The following is a 25,379-nucleotide window of genomic DNA, read 5'->3' as shown; positions in this document are numbered from 1 at the left end:
GAGCTACGATAACCATGTTAATTAAATGAAAAATAAAAATTCAGAACAAAAAGGAAGACCACAATAAAAACTACTAGTATTCAAGATAGAGTTGTACTGTCTATGTTATCTCGTTTCAATCTTTCACTGAATCAAATGCAATTAAATTCCCTAAATATTTTTATACACGCTGACTTAAAAGTAACAAATGCGAAATCAAGTAGATAAACTGGAGACATTTCTCAGATAATTCAAGATAAAGTAGAGTTCTTAAGCTCGGCAATTTCTTTTATTAATACCTATTAATATATCAATTTACATAAGATTATCTTCCAAGGATTAGAAATCATTAATACTATATGTTAAAATTGCGAACCCTCAAGTACAAAAAAGGGAATTATTCAACAGTCATTTAAGTTATTATTTTCATACTCAACATTTTCTGTAATTGCGATGTGTTATTGCGTCAAATTATATCAATTCCATTTCAGTGACGTGACGTTTTTTGTCGTATTAAATGTTTCGCGACGGACAGATTGACTCCCATATTTAGGGGTCGTGTTGCTAAAACCTAAAACATAACACATCTTAAAGCAATGCATATAAAGAAACACAACCTCCAGAAATTGTACTAGCTCCAACTTACAGGCCGTTATTTTACTAGCCCAACCAGTCCAGTCTCAAAAACCAATATATTAGCTCGATGAAACTGGCGGTTGAATCAAAATAATTACTTTATAAGGTACCAAGTATCATTTTGCTAGGGTATGATAATGTCCTTACAGGCCTTCCATAGAAGCCGTTGCATATACTCGTTTAACTTTTTTTCTCCAGAAAAATTTATATTTGTATTATATGCATCTTCTGAAAATCGTATTTAACACCATTTTTACGTAAGTTTTTACATTTGCCTATTACAGTAAAATGATTTTATGGACATGTTTCATATTAACATATATTCTTGTAACAGGTTTAAATTGTAAACACACGGTACATGATCAATATCGAACTACTTTACTAAATTTAGAAACAGATAATAGATAAAAGAAATTTGCGTATCGTTGTTAAAGTTGTGAAACAGAAAGGAGTGAAAATTTGGAATAAAAATATAAAATTAACAAAACGAAGAGGAGTACGTTAATATTGTAACGTTTTGACAATACGTTGTCTTTAGTTTTGTCATAACTTTCTTTTACATTTATAATTTTTACAAAAACAATGGAATCTAAAAGAAATCCTCAACAGCTCTACTACTTCCTAGACAATGAATTCTACTGGTCAGCTTTTGAAAACAAATACTTTATGTTTCCTTGGCGTGTATACTACTGGTAAAATATTGTGAAAAAACAATTGACATCATCAAAACATTTCAACACATTCGTACCTGTAACAAGAAGATGGACAAGATCAACAGTCCCGGAACGCCTAAGGTATTTTAGAGTAATTATTACACTAAATAAAAGTACCTAGATATTTTACGGCCATCAAATGGCTCTTTAGGACCGTTGCTGTTACGGTTGAAAACCTGCGACAATATCATTTCTTAGCTTCGACATGGCATGAAACACCAGCGAACTGTTACACAGAACAATTTAATTTTCGTAATCTGACCATGGTTAAAACCGGGTTTCCCTTATTAAGTGATAATAGGAGGGAAATCAGTATTTTATTCTTAGTCGTTTTCCATATTTTGCAAAGGAGGTATAAAATAAATATATTGTATATTACCACTTACCGTTCCACGGCGGAGCACCACTCCACTCTTTTTCCAAGTCATATATTTAATTATTCGTTCGTGGTTCTTGAAGTAAATTCAAATGAAATTTTATCGTTATATGGTAACGCTATTTAAGTTCTTGGAGGCTGCACAGTAGTGAATAAATTTGCTATATCCTCCACATAAATTAACAGTACTCTTCTGAGAGCTGTAACACATAGCCAGACCCATTTAAAAAGAATTACTAGCCTTATGTTCTTCAAGGACCTATAAAACACCAATATTTCCAAAAAAAAGTAGAGGTCATTTATCTTCTAAGAGAGATTTTTTTTCTGACGGGTCAACACTACGGAAGATCTTTCAAATTGACAGCTAAAATATTTGCATGACTCATGAGAAATAAGGATCGTTTTCATTCTATAAATGCAAAACAATATCTCCTTAAATGTTAAGTATAGATCCGCAATGAATAAAATCTGAACTGGCTTACATAAAACATGAAAATGCCAATTTAACTGGGGAAAAATTAAGTATTTTTCTTTCCGCCAATATCCGAGCATTACCTATTAAGTGCTATTGTAAATGCATTTGTAAAACGCATTAATTTCATTCATTAGTTTCAAAAAAATTATACATGGCATTGGAATCAAGATAAAAATGACAGAAATTAGTCAAACAAGAATAATCAAGGTATTGTCCTGCTAAATCATTACAGGAATAAGAGTAAAATTTCAATAGAAATTCCGTTATCAGTTAAGACCTTAAATTTATCATACACATTCTTCTACAATTAATTTTTTTAAGAATGAAATAATAAAGGGATAACACATTAAACGACCATGAGAAATATCTTAATTTGCCATGAATATTGTCAAAATTTACAATTAGAAAAGAAACAAAAATAATGCCAAGGCAGAACAAGACATTTTAAAAATTAATCAGATATTTAAAACTTTTAATTTCATTTTATATACGTTTATATATGCATATTAATGAGACATTAAAGATTTTAATTTAGATTAAAGACTTTTCAGTATTTTATTTGTTTTCATTTTGATAAGGCTTATTCATGTTCATTTGTTTACCTACTTCTCTTTTCCAGTGAGATTTAAAAATTGCATCACATGACTATTAGATTAGATCTTAATGTTTCATGCAAGAAATTTGCATAATATAATTGTAGAAAGTTTACACACTTCTTTGCTAATTCATTTATTTGAAGAGTTGTTAATTGAGACATATGGTATTTTTCTTAATACCTGTTTTATGCTTATAAGAAACTGATTCAATGTGTTTTTGTTTCTAAATTAAAATAAATATATTACAAAAATTTACAAGACAGTATTTTACACAGGGCTTTCAATTTGAAAAAAAAATCAAATAATCATTACTTATTACTAAAATCTCTCTAACTTTAAAAAGTGTCTTACTCCGGGCCTTAGGAATGATTAACCCTCGGAATGTTGAATGCTTTCTTTTGGAAAAGAAGGAAGTGAGTTTCAAAACATCAAAGTACCTATTTGCTGAGTTGATCTCCATAACAGATGGAAACAAATATTCTGACCAATTTTCATTAAGTTTGGAGCAAAAGTTATGAGTATAAACAAGTATTCTTGCATAAAAACTACTTTTTTCACTGGATCCGCCCATGTATAAACGGGAGAAAAATCGTGTGCAAACAAGGCAATTCACGTGCTGTTAATACATGATTTTTATTTTTGAAATGCTTTGCCAGGGACGTATGTATGTATTTCTGCGCAGACTGATATTTGGCATCTGCATCTTGTTTCTTCCATAATAACCTCTTCTTGTAGCATTATAGATACAATGTAATCCATAGTATGTTTAGCTGTATCAGTTTCCAACCCAAACGTACTGCCCCCATCAATGTACGCTCTAGCTTCTCTTAGAGTTTACTCCCTTTATAAGGCGTCTGTTCAGTTATTGTAAATAACTGTGAATAAATAAGTATCGCGTGTAACTTGTGCTATTGCCCCTTTTTAGGTATTATATTAATGATTTTTGTTAGTATCAGTCGGTTTGTTTTTACCTGATTGTTCGCAGAATTCATATAATAAACCTCGAAAGCTAGTCACTAGCTTCGTACTCATCCGTACTCTGTTTGTTCGTACTCAAAATAATTCGAATGTAAAGTTGTTAATAATTGTGTTCCTGTTTATCAAATTTTTTAGTTATATGCAAATTATGTGTAATGTAACGTTTGTAATAACTAAAAATAAAAATAAGATGCTCAAAAAACCTTCAAATCACGCTTTTAGTAGTGTTATTGTTATGTGTGCCCCGGTTATGGATATTTAAAACATGTTTACCGTTTCCAAGAACAAGAATGGTAAATAAAAAATGTACCGGAATCGTCAAGTCATCACATATGAAAACAATGCATTTAGTCGTCGTGTAATGTTTTTTATGCAAGAATAGCGACAATACACGTTTGTTTTGTGTATTAACGCCTGCAGAAGCCCTTGAGATATGTTTGTGACCTCGACCTTCGGTCTCGGTCACAAACAATCCCGCGGGCTTCTGCAGACGTTAATACACAAAAAAAAAAAAAACGTGTATTATCCCTACATTTTCTTCAATTTGGCCTAGTGACTTAGTTTTTGACCCCAGATGACACATTTTCAAACTTGACTAGATTTCATAAAGGCTAACATTCTGACTATATTTCATGAAGATCAATTAAAAAATACAGCCTATATCGCTTACAAAAGTTTTTTCTTTGATTTGACCTAGTGACCTAGTTTTTGATCCCAGATTACCCATATTCAAACCTGACCTAGATTTCATCAAGGCAATCATTCTGACTAAACTTTGTGAAAATCCAGAGTAAAATGCATCTCCTATTGTATACACGAGGTTTTTCCTTGATTTGACCTAGTGACCTAGTTTTTGACCGCAGATGCCCCATTTTCAAACTTGACCTAAATTTAATAAAGGCTGTCATTCCGGCTAAATCTCATGAAGATCAGATAAAAAATACAACCTCTATCGCATACACAATGTTTTATTTGATTTAAACTTGCGACCTAGTTTTTTACCCTAGATGACCCATTTTCGAACTTGATCTAGATTTCATGAAGGCTAACATTCTGACCACATTTCATGAAAATCAATTGAAAAATACAGCCTTTATCTCATACACAATGTTTTATTTGATTTAAACTTGCGACCTAGTTTTTAACCCCAGATGATCCGTATTCGATCTTGACCTAGATTTCATCAAGGCTATCATTCTAACCAAATTTTATGAATATCCAGTGCAAAATAAAGCCCCTATTGCGTACACAAGGTTTTTCTTTTATTTGACTGAGTGATCTAGTTTGTGACACCACATAACCAACATTCAACCTTGACCTAGATTTGATCTAGATAAATATTCTGATCAAATTTCATGAAGATTATATGTAAAATGTAGTCCCTATTGCATACACAAGGTTTTTTTTTGTTATGACCTAGTAACCTAGTTTTTGAACCACATTAAATTATATTCAAACATGACCTAGATTTTATTAAGGCAATCATTCTGAGAAAAATTCATGAAGGTCAATTGAAAAATACAGCTTCTATCGTATACACAAGGTTTTTCTTTGATTTGACCAAATGACCTAGTTTTCGACACGAGATGACCCATTTTCGAACTTAGCCTAGAATTTATCAAGGTTATCAATCTGACAAAAATCATAAAGATCAATTCAAAAATGCAGCCTCTAACGCACACAAAAGCTTTTTCTTTGATTTGACCTAGTGACCTAGTTTTTGATCCCGGATGACCCATTTTCGAATTTGGCCTACATTTTATCAAGGTTATTAGTCTGACAAAATTTCATGAAGATCAGTTGAAAAAAAAGCTTTGTGTATGCGATAAATGCTGTATTTTTCAACTGATCTTCATGAATGTTTGTCAGAATGATAACCTTGATAAGATCTATAATAGTTTTGAAAATAAGTTACCTGAAGTCAAAAACTAGGTCACTAGGTGAAAATGAAATAAAAACCTTGTGTGTGCGATAGAGGATGTATTTTTCAATTGATCTTCATGAATTTTGATCAGAATGATTGCCTTGATGAATTCTAAGTCAAATTCGAATGTTGGTTATCTGTGGTCAAAAGCTAGGACACTAGGTCAAATCAAAGGAAAACCTTGTGTATGCGATAGCGGCTGCATTTTACACCAGATCTTCATGAAATTTAATCAATGTTTGTCTGGATAAATTCTAGGTTGGGTTTGAATATTGGTCATCTAGGGTCAAAAACTAGGTCACCCGGTAAAATTGAAGAAAAACCCTTTGTTCGCAACAGGGGCTGCATTTTACACTGGATATTGATAAAATTTAGTCAGAATGATTGCCTTGATGAAATAAAGGTCAACTTAGAATAATGATCATCTGTGGTCAAAACCTAAGTTCCAATGTCAAATCAAAGAAATCTTTGTGTATGCAATGGAGACTGTATTTTTCAATTGATCCTCATGAAATTTGGCCAGAATGATAGCCTTGATCCAATTAAGGTCAAGCTTGAATATGGGTCAACTGGGATCAAAAACTAGGTCGCTAGGATAAATAAAAAAGCGTTTTGTATGCGATAGAGACTGTAATTTTCAATTGAGCTTCATGAATTTGGTCAGACTGATTGCCTTGATCAAATCTAGGTCAAGGTCATTATGTCAAATTGAAGAAAATACTTGTTTACACTTATGAGGCCACTTTTTTGGTCCACTCTTAATGAAAAGTGGTCAGTGTTTTCGTTTCCATGAAGACGGCACAATAGGGTTTATATATCTATTTCATCTCATAGTCATATTTGTAATACAATATCATTACAATGATGGGTACAAATGAAAATAAATTCTGTTTCATAGAAACTTTCAATGAAAAATATTCATTGTAAAGAAAAAAAATTGTTTCATGGAATTTTTCTGTTTTCCTTAAGTACTGATAATTGTATTGTTAACATAGAATAACCAAAAAGGTATGGGTCACCAGGCTAAATTATATGTTACGACCGCTTGAATCTACACCTGTTCAGACGAAAAAATAACTTAAACTTGACCAAATAGATTAAATCTGCTAAAAATATTCTTAATCCTATCTATAATTGAATACCAAATGATTTGAAAGGAGATATTGTCTTATCAATACAAAGTTAATTGTCTAACAATATATGAAAACTACTGTCTTTGTACTTAAACGCCCTGTAAGAACACGACCACAAATGGCAACTTGCACGATACATGTCAGGCATGTTACATGTAAATACAATATAAACTAGTATCAACATTTGATAACTGTTAAAACCTATTGCAAAATGTTATTTTATACGAGATTCCTCATATCAAAGATTGTCTATCACATGTTTCAACAAATGTTGACTTCACTTAACTTGTTCCATTGACAGAATCAGCTGCGCAGAAAGATGCGCATGAAAAGCTATGGAAATTCCCTTTAACTGATGTAGTGTATCGTCAGGTCGACTCACAATGCCCGACGCGATGCTCGCCATTACATCATTATGCACGACAATGCGACACAATGAACGACAACATGAAACGACGCTAGGCTTTACTGTTGCGAAGTCCTCTCGCATTGCCGCCCGTCGTATCATGCGTCGCACGTCGCGTTGTTTGTCGGCCGTCTACTTTTCTAGGTCCGCGCATGACATGAAATATGACAAGCGACAACCAAAATTTAGCGGGACACGACATAAGACATTCAGACACGACGCTCCGAACACAATACGACGGGCGACAATACGACACGATATCGCAATATTAATGTCACACGTAGTATTTTCTGCATCATGTCGTTTGCCGTTTCGTTTTGTCGCTTGTTTGATCGCATACTACATGAAATTGTTGTCACGGGACGTGTCACTGTGTCGTTCGTCGTGTAGTGTGTCGTGTCGTTTTATCTAGCGTACGCGCATCATGCGTTGAACTAAAGCACAATGGACAGAGACATTAGTAGGATTAAGTAGTATCAAAGCTATTTGTTTGAAGTTTTACATATGAGCATATGCAGTTAAGGATGTAGGTTACTTTAATATTTATATGTGCGCATGTCAAACCGGAAGCTAACGTGAGGATTTACGACAACGTGTGTTTGTACACATAATGATCATATATTTCTGAGAAAAAAAACTAATATGTTTCTGATCTGATGCTTTATGGTTTAATAATGCGGAAATAATGTAAACATTACTGCTGAAAAAGTACCAAACATTGTTGCCTTAAGGATGTTGGATACGTTTCAGGCCAATTTGTTCTACAATTAAGAATTTTTTCATACATTGCATGTTTGAAGATCTTTAGTATCTATTTCATATGAAAGCAAAAAAAACGGTAGGTCACCGAACTCCTTTTCATTATATCGGCCATTTTCTACACACACTGTCAAGACAAAAGTAAAATTTGAAAAACCTGGAAAAAATTGGGGGTACATTTCAAAACACAAACTATCTTTATCAGTTGTAAAATAATTGTACTTCTAACAATTCAGTTTGAATATGTTATGAAGTCAGTATGAAATTTTAATGATTTTCACATAATACTGTTACTCATTTTCACAAGGCAATATAATTACGCCACCCACTTTTTTCCAATGGGACCAGTACTTGTATCAGTCTAAAGATAGCATAACATTATTTCTACAATTAAGATTTTTGAAATACTTTTTGTATACATTGTGTCTCAAAATTGCTTCAAAATAAGGGTAAAAAAATGGGGGTCACCGAACATATAAGAAAGATATTCTGTATTTTATCATGAAAGTACCAAAATTTTAGAATATTGGGGTCTGCTGGCAAATAAGCTGTAACAACAAATATTTTCATGAAATAAAAACGCCTAAACAATATGAACTTGTGTGCAAAACATAATTTTAAATAACAAAATAGTTCCAAACCATTTACATCGACATTTCATCATAAAAAAACAGATGTAATATTACCCCACCCACTTTTTTAAAGTTAAGTATGAATTATATAGCATTGTTAACACTCCAGCATGAATATTACTACAACAATCTTCACCAAAGTAAAAAAAACAGTATTCATGGCTACATTATCTGGAATGTGTTGCATTATGGGGATGATCCGACTAGATATCAAGAGTAATGTGCCCCTGATATAGTAAAAAATAGCTTTACCCATTTTTTACAACTGTATCATTTTTATTTAAAGAAATCTCTAATAAACTTAGAAAATTGTCTAAAATAGACAATTAGTACGGCCATAGGGTCTTGCAAGACCTAGATTTCAGGCATTTTCAGACTAGCAAGTCCAGAGTTATCTGTCCCTGTTATATAAAAAGTTCCAATATTTGATAATTTTAACGCTCTAGTTTGAACATTTTCATAACAATTTTGATCAGATTTAATGGTAATGTATACGAGCACAGGCTCTTGGAATAACTCGATTTTGGGTATGATCAGACCAGCTTGTCCGGAATTATGTGCTCCTGATATATCACAAAAGCTGTCTGTTAACAGCACACTTGAAGGGGTTTAGGAGATACAGAGCAGACACAAAAATGAAGGCTTTGAGTTGTGACCTTGACTTTGAACCGACATGGGTGACTCATGGGTTCTGCACATTGCCTTGATGAGGTGATCATTTGAACCAAGTTTCATGAAAATCCTTCAACATGTTCAAGGGGTTTAGGAGATACAGAGTGGACACAAAATGTTACGAAAGGACGGCAGATGGAAGGACGGAAGATGGAAGGACGGAAGTAGGGAAGGATGGACAGATACCATTCCTAAAACCCCCACCACTTGTGGCGGGGGAGTTATAAACACCACGACAATACCTTTAATTCAGCACCTATAAAATTTCATGTTGTGATAATTGCCTACAAAAACAAGTCCCAGTACTGTACCGTATTATCATTTTCTAACAGATGGTTAACCACCTTAAATATTTCTAACAGGTAATGAACCCCAAGTAATCTAAAATATTTCTAATTGTCACTCAAAAATGTTCTGGTATGTAGGACTCTCAATGAAAATTATCTTATATCATACATGATAATAAATCACCTTAATGTCCAGAAGTTGTGTTGAGCTACCTTAAATAATTCTTTCTGTAGTAAGTTACTGAATTAAACCAACAAGCTACTTCTAATCAGGCCATAGAAATATATAAAGTGTGTAGTAGACCAAAAACCTATCAAAGTATCTTTCAAGTGCAGAACTGACTAGTACTGAAATAAATAAATTTCTTTTTAATTAAAATTTTATTTAACTGCACAAGATATTATATTTGAAAATTTCTATTAATTGACTATTTGAGAAAAGTACCTTTCATCAATGAAATTTACCAAAATTCTCTAATATAAAGCAAAGAAAACCTGTAATTTGTTCAGGATAATATTAAACAGTAATGTTCAAATCAAATAAAAGTACATGAATTTGTATACTGGGTATAAATACTCAAACAGATTTTCTGAAAATCTATTAATAGAACAGTTTTACTTTATGCTAAAATTAGTTAACCACTGGACCAATGAAAAATCAATACTACCTTGTAATGAGGATGTGGAAAATTGCTGGAATCCCAAAATGTGTACTGTAACTAATAAATGGGAATCCAGAAACTGAATAAAAAAAATAAGACAAGTCTAAAAATAAATTCCACTGACTAAGATTAGTAACAAAGTACTGGCTTGTTGAATATACCTTTTAATTGTTAAATATATTGTTTTTAAAATAAAGTTTTATTTTGATGGCAATTTCAATAGATTTCAATAGATTTAAGAGATAAAATTTAGTTTGAAAAGAGATAGATAGAAGATACATCCAAAGAACTATAAAATACATTATAGCTATTTGATACAACATGCAGAATCCTTCACCAATTATAGTTTAATTCTGTTAAAATCCCTTTCACCAAGTTAATGTGACTTGTGAATTTTCTTTCTATCTTTTACAATAGCACATCATCTTGGCTGATAGTGATTCTTTTTTTTTTCATTTGTACTTTATTGAAATCACTCAAAAATCCTAACTGATTACTGAAATACTAAACAGTTGTAAAGTTTCAACATACAATTTTGAAAAATTTTGATTGATTTAAATACACATTAATTTTACATCCACTCTAAACCTGTATGATATAATGAACACAATTCTCTCAGATCACTAGCTGTTTACTGGAGGAATCACCGTGTAAAAGTCAAATCAAAATAAGTGTAGACCAGTCTGTAAAAACTGTCTCTTCTGTCAATGATAAACCTGTTTCCAAACTTTTCCATACACTATAAGTTTTCATTTTACTAGTATAATCTTTCTATGTATGCTGTTTCGTCAGAATCACCGGATGTTTTCTGTATCCTAAACTCAGTGTTGTCGACCTCTGTAACTGACTTTGTACTTCTGTTCTGTCACCCACTAAGTAACATTATTCATAAAATTCATTCACTTGACAAATTAATCACCACATATGTATAAACATCAACATATGTGTGAAGTCTGGAGTACATCTGACATTGTACTTATAATATAAAATTAGTGAGTATCCTGCACAAAGCTCAGCAAAAATTTCTCTCAGAACTGTTAGTTTATAAATTAATGTTACTTCAAATACTTGTCAATCTGACTGCACATCATTTAACGACCACACATTTACAGTTGACACCTCATCACGAACTCTCACTGGGGCTGCATTATTGTACTCGCCCTTACTTGGAACTTTACCAGTTATAAGAAGGAGAAATGTTGTCTGTTCTGCTCTTTATTATTTCCTTAGTATCTGTTCTACCAAGACATTTCTCAAACTGTACTCTACTCATATCTGGTTCTGAAAATAGACATAATCATATCTGGTTCTGAAAATTGACAATCACTACAATTCGCATTGTTACAGAATACTAACTTGATTACTTATAATTAAATATTTTAAAATTATGTATACTAGGTCTTTATTAATTCATTCATAAATCATCATGATAAAACATATTTAAGCACAATGGTCCATTACTCCAGAAAAGAGAAAAGAACCTTAAGGCCTCAACAGACATTAAGTTCTAGTTGTACAACACTAATTATCTCAAAGATGTACAATTTTAAAATTGTACATCTTTCACATTTAGACAGTATTCCACTCCCATTTAAATAACAGAGCTTTACCTAGTAAACATAGTGCATTAGGTACTAAAAAGAATGTAACCATTCTTAATAAAAAATAATATCCCATGAATATGGTTATAAATGCATGACACAAATGAGTCACTCCGTAAGAAAACAAACCAACATAGTGGCTTTGCGACCAGCATGGATCAAGACCAGCCTGTGCATCCACGCAGTCTGATCAGCATCAATGATGTTTGCTTTCAAAGTCTATTGCAATTAGAGAAACCGTTTCATAGCGAACAGCATGGACAAGACTGTGCAGATGCTGGTCGGAAAGGCAATGTTGGTTTTCTCATGACGCGGCTCAAATCATTTAACTTTTCACACAGTGACTTTGCGACCAGCATGGATCAAGACCAGCCTGTGCATCCACGCAGTCTGATCAGGATCAATGATGTTTGCTTTCAAAGTCTATTGCAATTAGAGAAATCGTTAGCGAACAGCATGGACAAGACTTCGCAGATGCTAGTCGGAAAGGCAATATGTCGGTTTTCTCATGACGCGGCTCAAATCATTTAACTTTTCACATAGTGACTTGCGACCAGCATGGATCAAGACCAGCCTGTGCATCCACGCAGTCTGATCAGGATCAATGATGTTTGCTTTCAAAGTCTATTGCAATTAGAGAAACCATTTCATAGCGAACAGCATGGACAAGACTGTGCTGATGCTGGTCGGAAAGGCAATATGTTGGTTTTCTCATGACGCGGCTCAAATCTTACAAAATAGAACATGTCCTAATCTGTAGGTCAAGAAAAATTTACGAAATCAAGGAAAAGCATCGAACACACGATAACATTTGGCTGTACATCTTAAATTTAATTGGTGTTGTACAACAAAAACCTACCGTCTGTTGAGGGCTTTAGAATGAACTAAAATAATTAATAAACAATTACAGTACAGTATGATCTACAATCAAATGACAATACAATATATTTTACATGACTCAGCAGACTTTTGGAATCTGTAAACCATAAATGAACAGGAACAATGCCACACCACTCGTGACAACTTCCGCATTCATTCTGGTGCTGTGCTATTTTGTGTTGATGTCGTATGTATTTCCATGTTTTTTTTCCCAGTATTTATTTTGGAAATCTTATGGAAAATGTAAACAAGCTTACTGTCGCCGAGTGGCTGCTTTTAAATTTCTGACTTTTGTAAGCTGCCTTGACAAGTGGTCCAATTCAATAAGTCCTTCCTTCCTGCCATTCTGGAAACTGGATAAAGTCCTCATGGATCGCTAGTGTAGGAATTCCGAATGCCAGACAAAGTGTCATTTTTTACGAACCATATTTAGATCTATAGAAATACTTCACAGTCTGTTCCGGTACTCTCGACAGCTAACAGTTACTGCCTAAAACTGATGGCAAACGTAAAACAAATGACAGACGTAGTGAGACGAAGATTCGTCAACTTTTTAGCCAAAAAACTGCATCAAGACGACACTTCCGCATTGCGCCAAAACAAACGACCGCTTTACGAAACCGGTGAATGTCGTTAAAAATCCCGCGATAAACTTAGATTTAAAGCCTCAACGAATAGTTTCCTTCTACCTTTTCATTAAGATGCCGATTATTGAAGATTCTCTTGGAAAGCAAGCAAGAAATAAGTAAAAATCAACAAACTTAAATTTTTCGACTTTACGTAAACCGAGAGCATTCGCGCATGCGCACAAAATGTATCGAACTACCTTAAAATGACGTCATCGACGTCATGACGGTACGTGTCAATAGCCGGGCGAAATTAATAGCTTTCATCTTAAAAGTACGTAATTCTGAGCATTTGTTTTTATTTGAACTAATTTTAAACAGCCGTTATTTGCCGAAAAAATTCTATGAGTCTTTCGTTCTGAATAATAATCAATAATTGGCAGTTTTTGTATAGTTATCATGAAATGTTATGAGGAATGTAAGAATATGGATGATGCTAACTGATGTTATTGAAATATTGGAATATAACTGGATGAAAGATTAACCATTATGGCCATGCTTAAAGTATGCTTTGAACTTGTTCAAGGTTTGGTAGATAAGATTTATTTCTTTAATTAAATTAAAGTTGCCATGGAAACGAATCCCGTAGGCTATATATTTAAATGTAAAATTCAAAGGCGTTGACATTGGTCTATTCAAGGAACACAGCTTCAGCTTTTTATCTATATTTAAACACTAGGAATGACAATAATAATTCCAACTAAAATGATTTTCCATAAAAATGCAAAATGGGGAGTACTATTGATTGTATTTAAAGCTTTGAAATTCGTTTAAATAAATGCGAATAACGCTAATATATTACTTTCTTTAGAGATAATAGATTTTGAAGCTACATTAGATTTTGAATTCTACTTATTCTTGCCTAACTAGCAATGAAAGTATACATTTATTTGAGCACGCGCCTGGGATAGATATTCCCGTTTTTCCCTAGGGAAAAAAACATTTCTTAAAATACCGTACACTTAGAGGACTTTACATAGTACTGGCACTATTATGACGTCATAAACTATGTAAATAATGCCATGAGATACGCAAATCTATTTGTCTTCACGATCTACTTTGAAAGTTACAGGCAAGAAAAATAATCTAACATGTCTGTTTGCGTAAAACAGCTGTTTTCAAAACCCTCGGGACAGCTTGGAAAAAACCTCGCTGACGCTCGGTTTTCCATTCCATACTTTCCTTCGGGTAGGGTATACCCCGTCTTACACAGATAGGCATGTAAGATGTAAGAAATAGGGTACTATGTAAAGTTTTTAGTATTCTGCTAATAGTATTACCCTAATATTCCATATTGATTATTAACGGAATGGCACTGACAACCTCGTAGAACCGTTATCATACATATTTGTTTAACAATGAGGGAAATGCGTTACCGCGAAAACATGAGCTTCCCGACATATATATTTTAAGCTTGTTTTTAAAGCTAGCACGCATACAAATAACATTATCAACTACGCAGAATTTCAATATGAAATATAGACTCGGAAAAAATTTAAGCACCCTCTAGATTTTTACAGTGGCTTCAGTGTCAAACTTTCTCATGAAAACCTTAATACTAAAATCACTGAAAAAAGGTAAACTTTGCAATATTAACACTGTAGCAATCATAAAAATGCAACAACTGACAAAAACATACAGTCTTTATATACCAAAAATGGTATTAAACGGTATTCAAGACGTAGTCGTTTCCCCCTTAAACAGACGTCTGTTTAAGTATGGAGTTGCAAATTGCATCAGTCCATTTTTTTTTGTTACAGTGTCTTGGTAAAAATGTCAAATGAAGTCTCTAGATCAAGTTTGTACCTTGCTTGTTCAATACCGGGTGAAGTCGCCACCTGAACAGATGACTGCATCAACCCTACGTCTCATCCCTCAGACGCCGAATTTAATGAATGGTTAGCTGATGCCACATGCGATTCAAAGCTGCTTCCAGGTCATGACTCTGTGAAGAAGAGTCCATTTTCTGTATCCGACGCCCAAGAAAATATCACAGATATGCTCCAGCGGATTCAAATCCGAGCTTCAAGTTGGCCAGGGCAAAGTTTCAATTGCATCACTGCCATTGAACGGTTGGGTCTAGCATTGTCGTTCATAAACACAGGCCTAGTGACAAGTAGATGGTTATAAAAATAAGGCACAACTACCGGCTCGAGGACGTCTTCAATGTAACGTTTACCTGTCAATCTGCCGTGTTAAGTCAGCAAGTCCATCTTTTCGTCATGTGTTGCGCATCCACACCATTATAGAATCCCCGCCGTTAGGAACTGATGGCTTGATGTTTCTTGGTGTTTAAGTCGTGTTTTGGTGTCGCCAGACTCTCATTGGGCCATCTGTAACATGCAGCTAAAACTTGCTCTCCTCCGACCAGAGAATTCGCCGTCATGTCCACAAATTCCAACCTCGTCTGGTCAAACACCATCGCAAACGCGTTCTTTCATGCTCATTTGTTAGCAGGGGCCGCTTACTCATTCTTCGTGTGGCTAGTCCAGCCGCCTTTAAGCGATTTCGAAGCGTATACAGAGATAGGCGTCGATTAGGTAGCCATAAGGGCTTATTACATGTACTCGTAGAAAAGGGTTGTCGTCACACTAACCGGACCAGGGCTCGATCCTCTCATTGCGACGTTATACGAGGTCTCCATGACCTTAGCAGATCCTTGACATCATTCGTCTGACGATGTTTCCTTATCATCCTGCTGAGAACAGTAGAGTGGCAGCCTAGTTAGTGCCAGATTTCTTTGAAAGACATTCCCGACGAAAACATCCCGACATTTTTTCATCTTTGCGCTTCCGATAGTCGTCTCCCGCCATATAAACGTTACTATGGCTGAACTATGCGAAATAGCAAAACAAAAAAATGCATTACATGTATGCGAATATGTTGCATAAGAATACTGCCTTTTTGCAAAAAACACGGGGTGCACGAAATTCTCGCCTATATCTATGAGTACAATTATTGCCACTGTGTGTCAAAGCTTTACTTCCATCTACGGAATATTATTCGTGCCCACTGCAAAAATAAAATTTCAGACGCGTTCATTTCTAATGTACAATAGACCAAAATATTAGGGGGTGCTTCATTTTTTCCAGGTGTATATCTTTGGATGGTTATGTACTTCAGCCCTGGATAAAAATTGTACTCAAAGGGACAAAGATAAACGAACGTCAGATTGTTGCATCTAAAACATTAAATTACATGAAATATAAAAACAAATGCTGCAACTAATTTGAATTTATCCAGGTAACCAAGAAATCTACCTCCTCAACTGTGTTCACTTAGCGCATATTACAAGTAAGATTATCACTGGCTGTCATTAAACATTTGTTTTTCTTATCCCTGTTGCATAACCAAGTGTAAGAGTTATTTTAACTTAAGCATAAATTTGATACATACACTTCGCCAAAGGAATGATGTAATTGTTAAATATTTGAATTAACATTATGTAGCTGAATCTATATATAGAATTACTATTTCTACCCGTTCGCATCCAATATAGATTTCAAAATCAAAACATAGTACTGTTAAATACACATTAATCTGTTATATTTCTGTTTACATAAACTTTTTAAGAAACTGTTCATGTTCTTATATAAGTCATTTGGATCTAATAAACCTTTAAACATAATTGACCACCTTTAGTAATAATATAAATTGTTTTGTTTTACTTTCGTATTGAAACAAACCCCATTGTTGGTGCTTATAAAAGGTAGTGGTGCTAACCTATTTAGACTAAATAAATCTTAGCAATTCATGCTGATTTCCATAATAAACAGACGAGCCTATAAAAAAGAATTTGAAGCGCAAAAAATCAAACGATACAAATTCAAATAAATTTGTTACTCCCAATTATTTTTATATACATAACATATTTATTTTCCGTTTTAGTTTCAAGCATTATTTTTTTAGACATAATGCAACATTAATAGAGAATAAGAAAAGATATAGAGTTTTCTGTGATGCACTTTTTGATTGATAAAATAAGAATTAAACTTGAATATAATGAACATGCATATAAGAATTTTTCCAGACCTATCAGGATATTGAATTGCCTTACCTGCAACATTACGAATCCAGAATTCAGAATCCAGAAGTATAGATAACCACCGATGACTGAAATTGGCAATACTTGCAAAGCACTTTAAAATCATACATAACAAAACGAGTTTTATTTATACTGTTGCAGGACTGATCTTCTTAAAATATTGATATTTACAATATATTTACTGCAATTTCATATGCACCCCGTTAGACTTGTGGTCAGGTTAAAGTAGGAATATCAATATTCTTCAAGCAGGACTAAAGCATATCTAAAATTGTTTAATTTTCATAGGTTCTTGATTAGTTTGCCCTGATTTGTCCATTCTCTGACAACACAGACTGCTTTAATCTATTATTTTTTACAGACTTTTAAAAACTTACTTGTTGTATTGAAGAATACTACAAAATATATTTTAAATAAGTAATTCAATAAAATTTGAAAAGTCAATTGAGATTGTATTACCAAAACAGGAAAGTTTATGTTATTACTATTTATGAAAACAACGCATCTCTGCACAAACTGAAACTGAAACTGATCAATTTGATTAAACGCCATTCTATACAATAACATTTTCAATGGTGTTGTACATCTAATTTAACATAACATTGAAATATTAATGATGAAATGTAAAAACACATGAAACAACGTGTTAAATCGTTGTTATCTTTAAGTTTTTACATCAAATAATGACAAGTTCTTTTTGTCACTAATCAACGCTAGATTTAATTGATCTCGTTACTTTCCAATGTTCGTTTAACAATTAAGACGTAAGTTGATATCTTATCACGTTTGTAGTGCTGTATTCAAGGTATTATCGAGACTTTATCCAGCTGAATAATGGTAGTTCTAAACAGGTGTCCCCCACGTGATGAAGTAATGTAAGGAGGGGCACCCGGGGTCTTCCTACACCGTCAAAGCTGGAACGTTGCTATATGATCTTACTGAGACGTTGCGACGTTAATCCCAACGGGAAAAAAAGATATTTGAGTTTCAGTTGTGCGTTACTATTTTAATTAATGTAACTGTTTCATTCAGCAGAATGTATTTAGATTAAGTATGTACACATAGGAGAACAACAACATCATATAGTATATTGCAACTCTTAGATAGGACATTCCTAACAAAATGTTGTCAATAATGAATTACAGTTTTGTCATTCAATCATTTATTGGCATTCTCATGAAATTAGATTAAAGGGTATTCGAGGCAAAACTCAATTCAAAAGCATGCCAATAAGAAATCTACGACCGACTCATAGTCAAAATATCTCGTTTCATTTAAATGACAGGTCAAAGTGACAAAATCTGTGTTTGAATAAAAACAAAGTCTTGCTTACTTGCCTACTTCCATCATTGGCTTGTTTGGTAAGGACATGTATAGAAGTTTCAAAGTTTATTACCTCTCAATTTGTACAAATATACAAAAACATGAGACAAATACATTATTATATACATGAGGGCAACAATAAAAATTTCTTAACACACACAAAAAAGAAGATAATATAGATATTGCTATTAGTATTACAGAATAATAGTACTACATCCAATGCTGCGGTATTTCTTTGCCTTAATTACTAATCATATCAGTAGAAATGTTAAAAATAGGTCGTGTTCCGAGTTAATGCTATGAAGCGTGTAATCGCCTGGGTGTGTTTTTACAACGGTTTGTGTGACTGATGGACAAATTTCGGCATAAAAGGATGCCACGTGGAAATATTTATGAATTAATAACCTAGTGAATTAATTAATTACTGTATACTGGAGTATGCTTTCCAGGAAAATACAATAAAAAAATATGAAATTGTGTGTATTCACGGATATTTGTATTCTTGGAATATGGATATAAGTTATTTATTTTGTGTGAAATCTGACCATTTATTTTGTGATTTTGGGGAAGTGATATCTTGGTTCATGAAGACCAAATCAAAAACCTGAAACTTATATCTACGTCAGAATGTAAGTATTTTCATAAGCCCTACAGTTTTAGTGAGTATTGCTAATTTTAAAATATGATTGGCAGGAGCTTGTATTTGCATAAACCTTGTCAATTGTATTATTATTATATAAGTTCACTGTGTCAGGTGTCAGTATTGTACAAAAGGGTTATATTTTTGAAAAACCCTGTCTTCTGCATAGACTCAACTGTATATTATAATGACATAATATTGAATATATATTAGGTAAATGTTGAGTTATAATGTCAAAGACAATAATCCTAAAGAGATGTGTTAAACATTTTTTGTGTTATTTTGGAATGGGGGTGTGGGGAGGGTATGGGAGGGGGTTGTAGTGTATAAGAGTGGGGTAGTACTTGGGGGAGTGGGTATTAGTTTCCAACTGAGCCCTGTGCCAAATGTCTGTGATTATGAGGATGCATTTAGGATCAGGACTTCCTGTTTAAACTTTACAGATTTGGAATAATTAATTATTCACACTTTAGATGTACTTAAATAAAGTGAAAATGATTATTAAAATATACATGGTATTAAAAATGAGTATTAAAATATACATGGTATTTATGTGCTCATAATTCCATATACAATAATATGCTATCATAATTTAAATAGCATATCCTATGGAAATAATCTATTACAGCACAGAAATGCAGCAAATGTGTACACTCGTTTGCGAAACGAAAGAAAAGAGCGATTTAACTTGCATTTTAAATTGGTGGATATCTTAGAGATCAGTTATATGACAATATTTATGTATCTTAAAACAAGATATCTACATATATATAACATTATCATATATAAGTTCCATATACTGTACAGTCAGTGTTACTTGTAAGAACTATACTATAGTTCAGTTAGAACTAGTTCTGCTTGAGTTAATATATATTTAAAACATAGACAATTGCATGTAATATAACATATACTACAAACAGGTTATATAGTCAGCAGTAGTTATACAATAAAATTAACAAAATATTAACAAAATTCAACATGGATCATTTGGAATAATATTGTAAAACTTGCTACCGGTCTCTTCAAATCTTAAAGGATTATTATGTCTCCCCCCCCCCCCCCCTCTGGAGGAGACAAATTGTTTTTGCCCTGTCCGTCCGTCCGTCCGTACGTCACACTTCATTTCCGAGCAATAACTGGAGAACCATTTGACCTAGAACCTTCAAACTTCATAGGGTTGTAGGGCTGCTGGAGTAGACGACCCCTATTGTTTTTGGGGTCACCCTTTCAAAGGTCAAGGTCACAGGGGCCTGAATATTGAAAACGATTTCCGATCAATAACTAGAGAACCACTTGACCCAGAATGTTGAAACTTAATAGGATGATTGGTCATGAAGAGTAGATGACCCTATTGATTTTGGGGTCACTCCGTCAAAGGTCAAGGTCACAGGGGCCTGAATATTGAAAACCATTCCTGATCAATAACTAGAGAACCACTTGACCCAGAATGTTGGAACTTCATAGAATGATTGGTCATGTAGAGTAGATGACCCCTATTGTTTTTGGGATCACTCTGTTAAAGGTCAAGGTCACAGGGGCCTGAACATGTAAAACCATTTCCAATCAATAACTTGAGTACCACTTGACCCAGAATGTTGAAACTCCATAGGATGATTGTACATGCAAAGTAGATGACCCCTATCGATTTTAGGGTCATTCTGTTAAAGGTCTAGGTCACAGGGGCCTGAACATTGAAAAACATTTCCGGTCAGTAACTTGAGAACAGCTTGACCCAGAATGTTGAAACCTAATAGGATGATTGGTCATGCAGAGTAGATGATCCAAATCAATTTTGGGGTCACTCTGTTAAAGGTCAAGGTCACAGGGGCCTGAACATGGAAAACCGTTTCTGATCATTAACTTGAGAACCTCTTGACCCAGAATGTTAAAACTTTATAGGATAATTAGACATACAGAGTAAATTACCCCAATTAATTTTGGGGTCACTTTATTAAAGGTCAAGGTCACAGGGGCCTGAACATGGAAAACAATTTCCGGTCAGTAACTTGAAAACCACTCAACCCAGAATGTTGAAACTTCATAGGATGATTGCTCATGCAGAGTAGATGACCTCTATCGATTTTGGGGTCACTCTGTTAAAGATCGAGGTCACAGGGGCCTGAACATTGATAACCATTTCCGATCAATAACTTGAGAACCTCTTGATCAAGAATTTTGAAACTTCATAGGATAATTGAACATGCAGAGTAGATGACCCCTATTGATTTTTGGGTCAGTCTATTAAAGGTTAAGGTCACAGGGGCCTGGTCATGTGAAATCATTTCCGGAAAATAACTTGAGAACCACTTGATCTAGAATGTTGAAACTTAATAGGATGATTGGACATGCAGAGCAGATGACCCCTATTTATTTTGGGGTCACTTGATCATAGGTCAAGGTCACAGGAGCCTGAACAGTGACTGGAGAACCACTAGGCCAAGAGAATTGAAACTTAGCAGGATGACTGGACATGCCAAGTAGATGATCCCTATTGCAGCCAACCATCAGTGTCTCTTTGACTTTCGCTCCTGACTCCTATTGACTTCTTGCCTATACCACTTTGCATTGGGGAAGACATGCGCTTTTTTTGCAAAAGCATCTTCTAGTTTCTAACAGTTTTCATAACAATATTTAAAAATTTGCACAATCTTATTAATTCAAATTTATTTCCACTGTTCAAAAGGTGAGAACATTTTATTATATAGGGGTTTCTATAATAATACTGTTTTATCAATTGCTTCCTCTGTTCTTGAAAAAAATTACAACGAAGTAGGTAATGAAATTCATCTCCTAGTTCAGTTTGTTCACATAGGTTACATTTTCTCTCTGCCAATGATAATCTTGTCCACCTACCAACTTCAACTGGAAGTCTGTGGTTTCTAGTGCGAAAAGCCGTTAAATTTTACAAAAATAGTTAGGTAATAAGAAGAAATATTTATTCATTCTGAAATTGTCCTTAAATAATTTATAATTATAACTGCTTGTTGATTTTGATATCATATCATTCCATTCTTGTAAGTATTGATAATTTAATTTTTGTTTAAAAGCCTTTGGAAACCATTTTCTATTCATTTCTGTCTGTTGATCCCATATATTTCCAAATCCAGTTTTTTGTACTCAATTTTTTATATATATTAACCATTATGAATTTAATTTCCCTTGTTCCTGTAACCCATTTAGAATTATATACATGTTATTAGATAATTTATTACTTGTTCTATCAGTTAATTTACTCCAGAAACTTATCATTCTAGAATTAATGTCTAGCTGTAAGGGTGTGACACCTCATTCCCCATATACCATATGTGATGGTGTCGACTTTTTAAGATTAAGTATTAGTTTTAAAAATTTTAGCTGTACAGTTTCAATATCTTTATTATTTGAAAATCCCCATAATTCACATCCGTATAACAAAATTGGTTTAATAACTTTATTATATAGATCAACTTGCAAGTCAATAGATAAATTAAGAGCTCTTGTTTTCTTGAGTAAAGAGAACATGGCCTTATTTGCCTGTTCTGCAATGTGTTTTTTAGTTTTAATGAAACTTTTTGTTTTTGATAAATAGAGACCAAGATATTTATATTCATTTGTTATTTCTAGAGTTTCACCATTAAAATGAAAATGATTTTCATATTTTTACTCCTTGAGCCAAAGATAAGAACTTTAGTTTTTAGTGTATTAACTTTTAATTTCCACTGTTTACAATAGTCTTCAAATACATTTAAACTTTTCTGTAAGTCTGCGCTGCTTTCACTTAATAAAACTGTATCATCAGCATATTATATTATAAACAGTTCAAAATACATTCCAATGTCATCAAGGCTTATGTTACATTTGATACCATTTACATCTTCATTACTGAGAAAGTTTTCTAGATCACTTAAATAGATTGCAAATAATAAGGGAGAAAGGTTTTCACCTTGTCTTACCCCGGTCATACAAAAGAAAAACTGAGAATATCCTGTGTTTGTATTTATTCTAGATTTTATATCTACATACATATTTTTGATAACATTAAAACATTTACCATTTATATTACAGTTCAGTAGTTTTGTCCAAAGTCCTTGTCGCAATACAGTATCAAAAGCATGTTTAAAATCAATGAACACACAGAACATTTGTTTCTTTTGTGCGCCTAATATATCTAAGAGACAAGTTAAAACAAACAAATTATCTATTGTTGAGTGTTTCTTTCTAAAACCTGCTTGACAGTTTCGTATTAAATCACTTTCCTCAGCAAATTTGTTTAATCGATTATTTATAATAACTGTAAATTATTTTCCAAAGCAACTTAAAAATGTGATAGGTCTATAATTTTCTGGTGCTTTAATATTTCCCTTATTTTTATATATTGGTATGACATTACCTTCAGTTCAGTATCCAGGTATTACCCCAGAATCAAAAATAATGTTAAATAGCTTTACATAAACTGGTAACATTATATTTAAGGTGCTTTTAATATGCTCATATAAAATATTATCTACCCCTGGACTTTTATTATTTTTTATTGCTTTTACAGTTTCTATTATCTCTTCTTCTGTAATTGCAATATTTATATCTTCATTTATCTCATTTAATCTTGTTATTTCTTCAATATTACTTGCATTATCATCGGTTGAACTTGTATTTTTACTGGCATTTATGTTTTTGAAATATTGATATAAGTCATCAAGTTTAACATGTTGTTCTTGGTGTGTTTCATTTAAATTATTTATTGTATTCCAATATTCTTTTGGGTTATTCCCCTTTAATATTCTTAGACTTTCTATTTTATTCCTATTATGTAGTTTATGTGTTGTATTTATTTTATTTTTCATACTGTTTGCTAACATTCTTTAATATTTCTTTATTTCTTTCTGATCAATTTTTATTATACATCTTCCATGCAATATGGTACTGGTTTCTCATGCTAAAGCAGTCTTGGTTGAACCAAGGCTTAAATGTTTTGATCTTTTTTTTATTTTTTCTTCTATGCTGTTTTACCCCAAATGTTGATTTACAACTGTCCATAAATATGGAGTTTATATTCTCAACAATTTGGTCTATGTTGGCCTGGTTCACCATGCTAGAGTCTGTTAATGTATTCAGATTATCGAGTATACTTTCTACTTCGAGGCAGTCAATATTTTTTATAAAATTATCATTGCTAATATTGCAATCCCATAGTTTGATTAAATTTTCATCACAAATGATTTTTTCTATATCATTTCTACCTCTTTTTTCCTTTTGTAAACCAATTGTTAAAGTAACTGGGTTATGTACATCTGATATCAAATCTGAGAAATTCTCTACCTGTATATTCTTAACTATCTCAAATAACTTTACTGTACATATGAAATAATCTATTGTACTTTTTCCCTTACATGTAGTACTTGTATTTACATAGTCTGAACCAACTCTACCATTAATGATAAATAGGTCATTACAAGCACAAAAATCAATCAACATATGACCATACTCATTTGTAGCTTTATCTACAACCTTTCTTTCTAAAGGCACATTGTTCTCATTTGATATTGTTAAAATTTCATTGTTTTCATATATAAGCTCATCATTTCCATTTGTGTGTAGAATAAACTCATCACACTGAACAAAATCACATTTTATTCCAACACGTGAATTGAAATCTCCAAACAAGGGAAGACATTGATCATTAAACTTACTTATTTCTGTTTGCAATTCTAGATATGGGTCTTGGTTAGAATATCTGGTTCTTATAGGTGGAATATATATGACACCACCAATGATATGTTTACACTCATTATTGTGTTTAAAATCTAATCTAAACCATAGCACTAATTTGCTTTCGGTTTTTAAAACTGTAATATTTGTTCTCAATTCATTTTTAACTATGAGGCAAATTCCTCCAGACCTGTGTCTAGAATTCTCATGCATGTTATTCATATATATTTGATAGCCATCAATTGTAACAGTACCTAAATCATCAAGTTTACTTTCTTGGATGCTGATAATGTCATATGTTTTTATAAATTCTATAAACTCTGGGCAATTAAGCCTTGATTTCAAACCACAA

The 25,379-nt window shown here is 33.0% G+C and overlaps 1 protein-coding gene across 2 annotated transcripts in view; it reads left to right on the top strand.

Moving 5' to 3' along the window:
- The first annotated feature begins 1,000 nt into the window (after positions 1–1,000).
- The window catches only part of LOC123544844 (uncharacterized), a 30,951-nt gene continuing 6,572 nt past the window's right edge, over positions 1,001–25,379 (top strand). Inside the window, exon 1 of one of the 2 annotated variants that reach the window (XM_053541670.1) lies at positions 1,001–1,409. In XM_053541670.1, the coding sequence (XP_053397645.1) occupies positions 1,377–1,409 (33 nt within the window). In that variant the 5' untranslated portion in view covers positions 1,001–1,376. The remainder of the gene's footprint in view (positions 1,410–25,379) is intronic. The other variant, XM_045330916.2, reaches the window with a different exon arrangement.

Source organism: Mercenaria mercenaria, chromosome 1 (genome assembly GCF_021730395.1).
Source record: "Mercenaria mercenaria strain notata chromosome 1, MADL_Memer_1, whole genome shotgun sequence".
In the NCBI taxonomy this organism is placed as follows: Eukaryota; Metazoa; Mollusca; class Bivalvia; order Venerida; family Veneridae; genus Mercenaria; species Mercenaria mercenaria.
The sequence above is the reverse complement of the archived record's forward strand: the minus strand, read 5'-3'. Positions and strand labels throughout refer to the sequence as shown.